This window comes from Jaculus jaculus, chromosome 15 (assembly GCF_020740685.1).
Source record: "Jaculus jaculus isolate mJacJac1 chromosome 15, mJacJac1.mat.Y.cur, whole genome shotgun sequence".
In the NCBI taxonomy this organism is placed as follows: domain Eukaryota; kingdom Metazoa; phylum Chordata; class Mammalia; order Rodentia; family Dipodidae; genus Jaculus; species Jaculus jaculus.
In genome coordinates, this window is record NC_059116.1 from 77,279,427 (window position 1) to 77,291,959 (window position 12,533).

Consider the following 12,533-nt stretch of genomic DNA (forward strand, 5'->3'; position numbering starts at 1 on the left):
TTCTTTAAGTTACTTAAGGTCAGCAATGAACCTTGCATTAAGTTAATCTTGACTAGAACTAAAATATCATGGAGGAAATGGGTCTGGGAACTGTTTGGCCTTTAACAAAGAAGGAAGAAACAGCTTCCATAGCAAAAAGTACCAAGAACTACAGGGGTTGTTATTGGGTATGTGTGGGCTAGCATAACATTTTGGAATAAATAGCATTCCATATTCATATGCCAGCTCTTATCCTCAGGCCTCCACCTGGTACTCACAAAAATATGGAGATAAATAAGGTAGCAAACCGTAAGGGCTACCCACCTTTCCAGAATCTTCTCTCAAAGGAAGAAAAAAGACTCGCAGTACTGGTGAGGCAGCAGGATGCCCTCTTAAAGCCAAGTCCTGTAGGCCAAGAAGCAATTTTGAGCTCTTTGTGTATGTTTGTGTGTGCATGTGTGTAGATGCAAGTGCACTTATGTGCACATGCATGTGGATGCTGGAGGTAAACCTCTGGTGTCATTTTCGTGCTGAACACCTCCTTTGAGACAGGCTCTTGCATTGGCCTGGCACTCACTGCTTAGGCTACACTAGCTAGCAAGCATACACCAGGAATCCTCTTGTATCCACATATCTAGCACTGGGATTCAGGTGCATGCCACTATGCCTGGCATTTCTATATGGATTCTGGAGTTTGTTCTCTTGTACTCATGCTTATGAGGCAATCATTTTACCCAAAGAGTCATCTTCCCAGCCCAGTTTTCATCTCTTGCCAGGAGAGGGACAGGAAATCACTTCCAAGTGTTACTTTTCTTCCAACATATACAAGAAAGCTTGGCTATTGAGAGGGAAGGGGCGGGAAAACTCTGAAGGCCCCAGCCCCAAAGCCCATCTGCATAGGACTGATTTAAAACCAGATCCAAGGACACAGAGCTTGTTCTCCCCTCTGCCCTTCAACCTGTCTCCAGCCACACAGGTATGCAGGGATTGGGAAATGTGCACACAAACAAAATAAAAAACAAAAACAAAAAAAGTAGAGAACAAACACAAACAAAGCCAGACACCCAGAACTCCCTAGTAAACACAGTCCAGAGCCAAGAGTTCTTTGTGCAGGCAGAATCCTCTCATCTTGTATTATTGTTTACACAAACAAGGCTGTTAAAGTCATGAGGTTATATATACATATGTAACTGTTGGGCCTTAAGAGACCTGGACGTGAGACTTAGTGGAACTTCCTGAGCCTAGCTAAAGTTTGGCAACCTGTCTCTGGGCAGCTATGACTCAGCTAGGACACCTAATGGCCTCTGGCCTGCTACTTTCGTGTAGGGGTTGGATTTCGCACGCACTTAGAACCAAGAACCAATCATCTCAAAAGTCACAGTATGCTATTGGCCCTTATACCTTATTCCCTCCTGAGATCTCTGCCTTCATTCTCAACACTATATAAACACCTGCTTATTACACTAAAACAAGTTCCTGCTTTGATGAGACTCCCAGCTTGGTGGTGTATTCCTGGCCGTCGACACTCACCCTCCTCCTCAACCCCTTGGGAGGAGGAACCAGCAGGCCTGTTCCTTCCTCAGCGCTACCTGCCAGGGGAGCCTGGCAGTTTGGCGCCCAATGTGGGGTGATGGGAAGCCAGCATGTATCTATAAATATATATGTATATATGTGTGTACTTGTATATCTGCATTCATATACATTTCCCTGCCAATGCTTCTAAACCAGCATGCTCACTGTTCTCAGCACATTCCATACATTGATAAATCAAGTAAAACCTTGCAAGTTCTCAGTAGGGTATGTTCCTTCATTAGCTATCTCAGAATTAATAATTATTTTACAGAGTGAAACCTTACCTGACATATTATGTAGTAACTTATTTTTTTCAATGAAAAACTCATATGCCTCCAATTAAAAAAAAAAAAAGGAAAGAAAGAATGCCACACGGAGAAAGGGGAATTCATGCTAAATAGAACTAGCTGCAAATGAGATGTAATAAATGAATGCCAATCTATAACACCTATCATAATAACTACAACAAAGTCACTTAAAATGGTACTTTGCACAAGGTGAGGAAACCGATGAAATGAAAAGTTAGTTAATTCACTTTAGGAGAAGAAATACATTGTTAATGACACCAAATAAAATTTTTATTTATTTATTTATTTATTGGTGGGGTAGGGAATGAGGTTGCAGTAAAGTACTATGTAGACCAGGCTGCCCCTGAAGTCCTGATCCTTCTACCTCCAACTCCTGAGAGCTAGCATTATTGACATGCATCAACATACCCAACTGGCTTCTTGATCAATGGAACACTGTCAACAGAAGAGGGATTGTTGGAAGTAACTTTAAAATAGATTTGTGAGATTCCTTCTTAAAACCCCTTTTGAATTATCTAGAACAGGAAAACCAAAGGCACTCAAAACTAATGTGTCCACCATTAAAATCCAAGTAGAAACTTTTAAAATGTAACCTTTAAACAACAAATTTACCCCCTAAATGTAGCAAAGTGAAGTCTTGGTGATAAATGCATGAGTGTAACCCAGATGCATTAGAAGAAAAAGAAAAATTAAGAAGCAATGGTGGGGGGAGAGAAAGGGAATGGAAGTGAGAGTGTGAAAACATAACTCAGGGTTTATGGGCAACAGACCCTCATCATCCAGGTACATGGCAAGGGGTCCTGGGCCACTGCACAAACTGGGCCCTGACTCCTTGAAGACTGGTATAGACAGGCAGCATGACAGAATAAGCAGATGAGGGTGTGTGAAAAGGAAGAACACTGGTTTATTACTTTCCAGGACTGAGTGAGTGGGGAGGGGACAGCTGGAATTTTGGCCCTCTGATAGGAGCATGAAGCTTTCGTGGAGTTGTTACACAACTCTAGGTCCAAATTTGCCTCTGATTTACTAGGTGACCTGCAAAGTTTATTTTATTTTATTATCTCATTTGTTTTTGGAGGGATTATAAAAGAAATATGAAGAGAAAACTTTAAAATGGATAAATGTTGAATAAATGAATATTTACTAAAACATATTTCCTGATTATTATTTGCCATCAGCCAGTATTTTAATCCATTCTCTTCTAAATATGCCAGGCTCAAAACAAACAGAAAAGTAAATTGTTTTCCTCTTTAAATAAGGGGCCTAAGACTACACTTATAGCATGGATAGCTGGAGTTTAAAGATTTTTTTTTTTTTTTAATGTTCCATATTTCCCCTCTGAATACATCCGGCTTTTGGGATTGTCTTTAAAATAAAAACACAATTAGTGTTGCTCAGATTTCATTAGTAGTTTTTCAGTTCCAACATTTTCCCATCCTGTAGTATATAGTTAGTAATGGAAATGCCATTTCTGTAAATCATCTATGATTCTACTCCCCTTATTCCTGTGACAATGACTTTTGCCCATTTTGTAAATTTATGTATACTGATACCTGGCCAGTCACAGGATGTGAATAATACATGCTGAATGGTTACTGGATGAAGCAGGAAGTTCCAGAGTTTATTTCATTTGGAATTCAGTCGATGTATTTGTCTTGCTTTTACACTAATTAAGTTTTCTGAAAGTCATATTTTTATTATATCTGTATTATGTCCAATTAAGTTCACTCTTACAAAAACAAACTATGCAAATCTCCTACTTAAAGGAGCAATCCATGTAAGAGACAAAGACAAACTTTCTCATAAGGAAACTTACTAACATAATGACTAATTCTTTGTCCACAAGGTAAGTTACAATACCATAACACCCCAAAGAATTGCCTCCAGACTACTACTGCCATTAGTGTATCCTTGAGTTAGTCAATGTTTGGTCCCTTGCCACTACTCTCTTCCGCATGTTCTGAGGTACTGGCTTTCATTTATAGATTTGATCAGATTCTTGCTCCCTGTGGGTAATCCCTGGGCCAGAGTCACAAGCTAATTATACAGAAAATGGCAGCACTATAAGCATTTCACTGGGAGGTCAATCCAACCCATGGATGGTTTAAAGTCATTTCCATACCCTTTCTGGAAAAAAAAAAAAAAATTCCAAGTACTCTCTAAAAACGGACGAGGCAGCTAGGGTGAATGGAATGACTAAAGACCAACCTCACCTGCGCTGATTACTTGTAAAGGCACGTAAGACAAAATCTTGCCCTTACTTTGGACTCACAGTGATCCCTGCTCAGAATCTTCTAGGCTCGTAAATCCTTGACATTCGTCTCTAGGCTCCTAAAATTAAACATACAAGACCCTCTATATTATTTTATGACATTTAAAAAAAGATAACGTTCGGGGCTGGAGAGATGGCTTAGCGGTTAAGCGCTTGCTTGTGAAGCCTAAGGGCCCTGGTTCGAGGTTCCCCAGGTCCCACGTTAGCCAGATGCACAAGGGGGCGCACGCGTCTGGAGTTCGTTTGCAGAGGCTGGAAGCCCTGGCGCGCCCATTCTCTCTCTCTCCCTCTATCTGTCTTTCTCTCTGTGTCTGTCGCTCTCAAATAAATAAACTAAAAAAAAAAAGATAACGTTCATTAAACGCTATTTTTGAAATGAAAATTATGATAGTTTATACTTTGGGGGAGATTTTTAGATGCCTATTCGTTTTGCTCTTTTCCTTGAAAATGCACATTGTGCTGTACTTGGGGAATAGCTTATGGGGGGGGGACCCACACTGAATATCCGCTTTCACATACTTTACATTGCTCGCACACGCATGGCAAAAGCTAGTTGTTAACCTCGGTGAGAAGTCTTGGAGACTCCCCGCTCCCGAGATGAACATTCCCCATAGAAGCCCACTGCCTTTCCTAGAATGAGAACTGCGCTGCAAATGGAAGGACATCCGAGACGCGGAGGCCTCCCCTTGAGCGGCGCCGGCTGCAAGCTGCGCGACTCCGCGAGCCCGGGCCGGCGGGGCGGAGGGCGGGCGGTCCCCGCGCGGCCGCCGGCCGAGGCTCCCGGAGGAAGGCGGCCCACTCCGTGCCGGGCCTTCAAGCCTCCCGCCCGGGTCCTCAGAGCGCGGCTTCGCGGGCGGAGGAAGCAGGGAGGAGCGGCCGCCGCCGACGTGCTTTGTCTAGGACTGGGGCCACCGTGGCGGTCCGGCCGGCGATGGGAACAGGTGCCGGGCCGCCTCGGCCAGGCGCCCCCCGCTCGGCCGCGGAACCGAGGCGCTCCGCCGACCGTGCACCTCCCAGCACCGACTCTTTCAGTGCGAGGTGCCCGCGCCTTAAATACCCTGCTAAAAATAGCCTGCGACGCTGCCTTCCAATAAGAACAAGCCGAGTTCGAATTGAACCAATGGGAAGGGGCGTAATGGAAACACTCGGTCACGCCAGGCGGGGCCGCTGTGTGTCACCGCTCTCAATTGGTCAGAGCTGACATCATCGTCGCGCAGCCCCGGGGACGGGCGCGGCGGGATTGGGTATCGCGCGGGGCGGGCTCGGGGCCGGTCACGTGGGTGGGAGGAGGAGTGGGGGGAGCCAGGCGGGGGAGGTGGGGGGAGGCTGGCAGCGGAGCTTTGAATAGGGAAGTTTTGCAGGGGTTACGTTTGCAGTCAGTCCGGTGTTTGCAAATATTGCGTGGGCTCCGCGCTCGGCGGGTGCGGAGGGTCCCGGACCAGCGTCGGATTGCCAGCGTCATTGAGTTTGCATGAAACTTTCACCTGCGCTCCCGGGGAGAGTTTCGGCTCCGACTCCAGATCGCACACCTCCCTGTTTTCCCGACAGTGGGAACTGTCTTTTTCAACCCGACATGGATGTGCTCCCAATGTGTAGCATCTTCCAGGAACTCCAGATTGTGCACGAAACGGGATACTTCTCTGCTCTGCCGTCCCTGGAGGAATATTGGCAACAGGTAAATAAGGATTTTCACGTGCCCGGTGCGCCGAGGAGAGAGTGCGCGTAGGCGCAGGCAAGATGGTGTGTCTGTCTGGAAGTGCACCTTTAAAAAATGACTATTGTTGTTTGCTTATATATATATATATATTAAATAGCGTAATTATCAGATGCCCTCGTGCTGCCTCGGATGGTGTAAGGAAGGCTTCTGCAGCGAGCAGTGGAGTTGTCATTGCTGCGGAATGAGCTGCCCTCCTCGTTGTACTAGATTTTTCCCCTTCGGTGTATCCAAGCCTCAGAGCAGCATCCATCTGAGGGGAAACCCAAATTTCTCTGCCTCATCCTGGCCGGAGCCGCTGGCACGAGTCTGAGGCTTGTACCAGGTCCAGACTCCACATCTGGACCTTGTCATATGAACCAACTTGCCTGAACTGCCAAGGCATTTTTTTTTTCTTTAAGAATTGTATTTTTGTTTTGCTTTTTGGTGTTTGTACATCCAGTTTTTGAAGTCTAAATTTTTGTCATCCAAACGTAGAGCAGCTCTTTTTGGCTCAAGGGCATTCCCAATCTCTTCCCTCATTGGTATTTCTCAGCGTTTGCCTATGTCTGCCTTTTTTTCTTACCTGCTCTTCTTGTTGACGGCGTACTGTGTTGGGGGTGGGGTGGGGGAGCTGTTTGCACACAAGTGACTTGTCAGTCATATGACAATGAGTCCATCCCAGTTGCTTCAGGTCTTACTTTGCGAAGAAAAAAAAAAAAAAAAAAAAAAAACTCGGTTTCACGCATTTTCGTGAAACCAGAATTTTGTGCATTGGGAATTTAAGAAACTTCATTTTTATTTTTCCTCCCTCATTCAAATTCTTGGGATTGACTGAGTGGTGGTGAGAGACTCTCTAACACTTGTCCCATTGTCTTTAAAATGATAGAAAGGTTTTGGTGATGTCTCTCTGCCCTGCTATGCTGTTTTTGTGGGTTTTTTTGTTTTTTTTTTTTTGCTGTTTTGTTCTGTTTTGGGTTTTTTTTTTTTTTTTGTCACAAAGTAAATTAGCATGAGATACATTCTGTGTGTTTCAAAACCTCGAAAGCTTTTAAGCAGGGTAAAATGCAAAGTCACATGCCAGTTTAATTGTTCACGACCCTCCCCTGCCTTCCTCCCCCTCCCCATTTCTCCTCAAAGCTGCTGCTCCCTAGGACGTGATTGAGATTGATCTAAGTAGTTTCCTTCGGGCATTTGGGACTCGGGCACGGAGCCAGACTAAGCTCCTCGGCTCCTTCCGAGCTTTTTAAACTCTCTGAGAGCCTTGTTCGGGTCCCCAGTGCTCATCAGCATAATGGAGGTTTTAAATTAGCCAGCTGATTAAAGTTTAACACGATCTCCAAAAGCGCTTTCTTTTTCCTTAGAGCGCCAACGTCAGCTCATCACTGCTGCCTCTTCAGAAGGGAAAGGCAGACTTGAGAGCCCCCCACCCCCAGTTCATGCTTGCTCTGAGAGTGGACCGGCTGGGAGGGGAGATGGGTATATGTTATGATACAAGGCACCTTGGCAAATAAGCATTGAGTACTTTGGGGGTAACCTGTATTCACAACGGTCTGTGTCTTAAAAATGGTTTGTTGGAAAGAACGGTTTGGTGTCAAAATTTAAATCTGTAGTATAGCCAGTATCACAGACGACCTTATATGGACATGCAGTCAACCTAGAGAAAAAAAATCAGGGCAGACATAATTGAATCCTAAAATGTTTCCTACCATTTTTCTTTTCCAGTGGCTTAGAAAGTTTGAAATGGTGGGGAGAGGGGATGCTGATCTCGGCAGTTGTAGCTTCTTGAAAGGTTGGTTGTGGGCTGGGAAGGGACACCCTGTTCATGACACACTGCATGTACATTTGAGTGGGGCCCTTATTTGGCTGCTGGTCAGAATTTCAAAAGGAAGTCTCCTTTGGCATTGCGTGAAAGAAATAGGAGTGATGACTCATACTGTTGTACTCTTGGCCAGTAGATATAGTTCTTGTTCATTGTGGGACTCCCAGCAGGGCCGGGAATAATTTCCCATTTACATCCTTTACAATAGCAGATGGCCATTCTGGAATAATTTCTCCACTCCCATTCTGGAAGTTTCTTGTTTCTCTCTGACCACTGTTGAAGTAATTAAAAGTGTGGTGGCACCCACAGCCCTGCACTTGGGAATGGCATTCTTTAAAACTGTCCTAGGTCTCAGCTACACAGGAAATGGGAGGTTTCTCTGCAACTCTGTTTGATGTTCCTGAATACAGACAGCTAGCTGCTGTCTGCTCTTTGACTATGTCCCTGTGTTGTCAGCTGTGTCCCCAAGGGGGTCCGTCAGAACTCATTGTGCGCCTGTGGTCTTTCTGTCCTGTCCTGTGAATACGTGGGGCGTGTGAGCTGTGGATGGCTGGGATGCACATGGTTCTTGAGAATGTCAGACAATCTGGTTAAACCAGTTGGAGGGGGGATGTGTATAAGGCAGATTTTCTTTGTGTGTTTTAAGGGAACCTCATTAGAAATGTCAACACTTGTAACTATAACAACAAAACAGGCTTAGTGACCTTCACTCATTGTGGCCATTGGCCAAACATTGAGAGAAACCAAGAGAGGTTTCGCCCCTGCTTTCCCCTTTGAATTCTTCCCATTCCTAGAAACAGGCGTCCTGTAACTTCCATAAGGACACAGATTCCAGTTACAGATTTTGTCCCATAGTGAGTGCTGCTGCAACTGCTTCTCTGTCCTTTGTTCTTGCATGTTTTTGGAGATGTGCTTTCAGTTCCACTTTCAGCAGTCCTAACAGTCACATGCCTTCATGTCCTTCCTTTCTGTACAGACCTGCCTGGAATTGGAACGCTACCTCCAGAGTGAGCCCTGCTATGTTTCAGCCTCTGAAATCAAATTTGACAGCCAAGAGGATCTGTGGACCAAAATTATTCTGGCTCGGGAGAAGAAGGAAGAATCAGAACTGAAGATTTCTTCCAGTCCTCCAGAAGACCCTCTGATCAACCCCAGCTTTAATTATAACTTAGAGACCAACAGCCTGAACTCGGATGTCAGCAGTGAGTCTTCTGACAGCTCTGAGGAACTCTCACCTACCACCAAGTTTACCTCTGACCCCATTGGTGAAGTCTTAGTCAATTCAGGAAATCTGAGCTCCTCTGTCACGTCCACACCTCCATCTTCTCCGGAACTGAGCAGGGAACCTTCTCAGCTCTGGGGCTGCGGTCCCGGAGAGCTACCCTCACCGAGCAAAGTGCGCAGTGGGACTTCAGGGAAGCCAGGTGACAAGGGTAGTGGTGATTCCTCCCCAGATGGCAGGAGGAGGGTACATCGATGCCATTTTAACGGCTGCAGAAAAGTTTACACCAAAAGCTCCCACTTGAAAGCACATCAGCGTACTCACACAGGTCAGTCCCCTCATGGGACCTGGGAGGTGGGCTGCTGGTGGGCACCAGTGAATGGCACCAGCCCTGGGAGGGAGCCAGGGTTCCACATGAAGCGGTCACAGCAACAAAACCTCACTTCTAAATTCTTTTCGCCAAGGAATTGGGTCTTTATGGAGTTCAGAGTAAAATCTTAAAGACTGGATGTTTGAAACAGATGATTGGTTCATGATTTCAGATTAAACAAGAGGCCAAATCTCATTTCCATCGACACCCAAACCTCCACCCACTCTTAACAATCAGTTTCTCAGGGCCCTTAGTGCTATGTTGGGTTGCTCCTCATTCTTTGCTTGTAAGTCCAGGGTCAGAATAGAAGGTCCCTGGGCCATAGGAAGTGTTAGTGTTGGTGGTGGTTTTGGGAGGCTTCAGTGGAAGCCATAGGCTTTGTAAGCAGCCCTCCTGCCTTTGGGTATTTACTGAGAATACTCTGTGTCACACTGCCACTTACAATAAGGGCTTCTTGACGAAATGCCACTATTTAGATGAAAACTCTGTGGGAAAATAGCATGGTGACCTTTGGGATAAATTATGAGGGATTTGGTAGCTTTGAACTGGCAAAGACCAAGTCGTATAAATTCTTATATTACCCTTGTGATAGTAAAGTGTTGAGATATCAAGTCAGTGTCCTGAAAGGGCTCCACAATAGAGCTGAGAGAACACACAGGTATCTTAAAACTAGGCAGTATATGTCTCAGATTGGCTTTAGTATCTTGTTTTTTTTTTTTTTTTTTTTGAATTCTCAGGTAGCATTTTTATTGAATCATATTTATAACTTGACCAAGGAATGACTTCAACATGGTCATTTGATTGCTGTTTAAAAAGTGATCTGAAAGTTTCACAAAAACTGATGACTTCAGTTTTGTAGAAATATGAAAGATCCCAGAGGAAACTACAGACTCATTACACAGGGAAGTGATTAAGTAGCCAAACAGTGTTTTGAGGGAAACCATTTCCATGGAGAAAGCAATAAATTCTACCCTCAGCAAGGCTGTGGGTCCAGTGAGCTGACACCTCACCCCTCAAATATGTCAGCATTCTGAGTAATTGTCATTGTTACTTTGACAAACCTGGGTCCCTTGGACCATAGCTGGTAGCTTCAGGCTAGGATGAAAAAGGAATCATGCTCATTACCTTTAACATGCCAGCTACTGTCCTTCAAGAGCATGGTGAAGTCTTGGGACACAGAGACCCTGACTGTGCATCACGCCCTGGTATATGATGTAGGATCTCTCTCAGCATGTCAGTGAAGTCATGGTGCCTTGTTCTGTGCTCTCTTCCCAGGAGAAAAGCCTTACAGATGCTCATGGGAAGGTTGTGAGTGGCGTTTTGCAAGAAGTGATGAGTTAACCAGACACTTCCGAAAGCACACTGGTGCCAAGCCTTTTAAATGTTCTCACTGTGACAGGTACGTGCATGAGGGCCTGACTGGAAAAGAAACATAGGATTTGGGGTATGTGATAACCAGAATAGAGTAGGTATATGGTGGACCTTGGAAGGATCGGAAGGCAGGTCAACATTTTCTTGCCATTTGTTGACATTCCTTTTAAGCCTAGGGCTTTTTCTAAAGTGTCTGACACATTAAATGTCCATGTTGAAAAGCACTGTGCCAGGTGACACTGAGAATAGTGATTTCATGGATAACTCTTTAAGATGGCCTTCCAAGAGTTTTCAAATTTAAAAATGAAATGAAGTCAGTTTATATCCTCTGTACTTCCTAGCTGTTGTCTGGAGTAATTATTTCCCTATACCTTAGTATTTCCTGTCCCTGAAAGGGTAGAGCAGGATTATCCAAGGAAGTGTGGCATTTGGTCCAGGACTTGGGCCAGAGGGGAGACCTAATTTCTTTGGTTTTCATTTGCCCTTATAGGTGTTTCTCCAGGTCAGACCACCTGGCCCTGCACATGAAGAGGCACCTCTGAGGGAGCAGAGGATGCATCTCGCAGGCTAACAGAGTCTTCCTGGCTGAGAGGAGGCCATGGAAGGAGGGATGCGTGTTCCAGCCAAAGCATGCCATTTTGCACCCTACCCAGTTGCCTCCAGGGCCTCTCTTCCGAAGGTCTTTTGAGGGCTATAAAAGTCTTGTCAGAAGCGGCATAGCACCTATGGTGCGTGGTGTTTGGGTGACCCTGGACTCGCCACTGGTTCCTAATCTTCCGAGAGGCTCCTGAGCCTTTGCCGTGAGCATGCGCACTGAGAATGTTAATGGGTGGGCTGACTGTATGTTGAGGATCTATTACTGACTGTATGGTGAAGCTGACTATTTTTCTCTTGTGGTAGCAAAACTGCAAGAGACACACAAAAAAAAGCAGTTTGAATGTTTTGTGTGTAAGGAGTATACCATGAGATGAGATAACCACCAATCATTTCCTGGAGGTGTCTGCACCTTAGAAAATAAACCACAAAAATAACAAAAAAAATAAATAAAGAAAAAGAAAAAAAAAAAGGAGGAGGAGGAGGAGGAAAACTTGGAGGGTGGGAGTGGGAACTCAGGACCCCAGAGTGATAAGGGCAGGGAGGGGTCATGTCTCCCTTCCCCGTGTAAAAGGACCTTTCAGTGTCTGGTGCAGCTATAAAACGTGCAATGTGTATGTAGCTTGTTTGGCTACCACAGAGCTCATTTGTAACCCATTGTATAAGCTGTATTTACAAATATAACAGTGCTAATTTTCCCTTATAATACAAAAAGTGATGCATGGTCTGGGGAACTATATGTTTTTCCATTTTTTTTTAATCTGGACTATCTTAATTCCAATTAATAAATAGCTCTAAGATTCAATTGTGGAATCCAGTGACCCCTAAGCCAACCGGACCTGGCAAGACAATTTCCCCACATTCTGTTTCGTACCACTTCCTTCCCGAAAGGTATTCTGTTGTGGACGATCAGTTTATTTTCAGTGATTCAGATTTTGAATTAACATTTTGGAGAATCTTGAGATAGATGCTCTTTGAAGAAATTAGACAGGAGTTAAAATGTCTAAAAGCTGGGCCTAGAAATGGCTGACCTAATGTCACATTAGGCTAAGAACCTAAAATTTTTCTCAGTTAGGTGGATAAAACCACTAAGCTTAGAAACTGTTTTCTCATGCAGCTATGTTTCTTATTTATGCCTTGAGGACTAATTTCTGGTTTTCCAGCTGTTGATGCACTGTTGATCTTCATAATGGTGCCTTATGCAACTGACCCCTGCCATGGGGTCTCATACAGGGGTAGGGGTGATGCATGCTTAATTAAGGCTCTTTTTTCACCTGGCATTGTACTGTACCAATGTATAATACAGAAAAAAAAGGAAAAAAAAAAAAAA

At 44.7% G+C, this 12,533-nt stretch overlaps 1 protein-coding gene across 1 annotated transcript; it reads left to right on the plus strand.

Moving 5' to 3' along the window:
- The first annotated feature begins 5,474 nt into the window (after window positions 1-5,474).
- Klf6 (Kruppel like factor 6) lies at window positions 5,475-11,682 on the plus strand. The gene is made up of 4 exons (XM_004662413.3): window positions 5,475-5,806; window positions 8,623-9,196; window positions 10,514-10,637; window positions 11,100-11,682. Exons 1-4 carry the CDS (start codon window positions 5,603-5,605, stop codon window positions 11,149-11,151), a joined length of 954 nt encoding a protein of 317 aa, XP_004662470.1. The 5' UTR covers window positions 5,475-5,602; the 3' UTR covers window positions 11,152-11,682.
- The last annotated feature ends 851 nt before the right edge of the window (window positions 11,683-12,533 follow it).

What these genes read in the sequence shown, in the direction of transcription:
- Klf6 (XM_004662413.3), top strand. Translation starts at nt 5,603, where the DNA reads ATGAAACTTTCACCTGCGCTCCCGGGGAGAGTTTCGGCTCCGACTCCA. An exon ending in TGGAGGAATATTGGCAACAG is followed by an intron (nt 5,807 to 8,622) that starts GTAAATAAGGAT and finishes CTTTCTGTACAG; the next exon opens with ACCTGCCTGGAATTGGAACG. An exon ending in ACATCAGCGTACTCACACAG is followed by an intron (nt 9,197 to 10,513) that starts GTCAGTCCCCTC and finishes CTCTCTTCCCAG; the next exon opens with GAGAAAAGCCTTACAGATGC.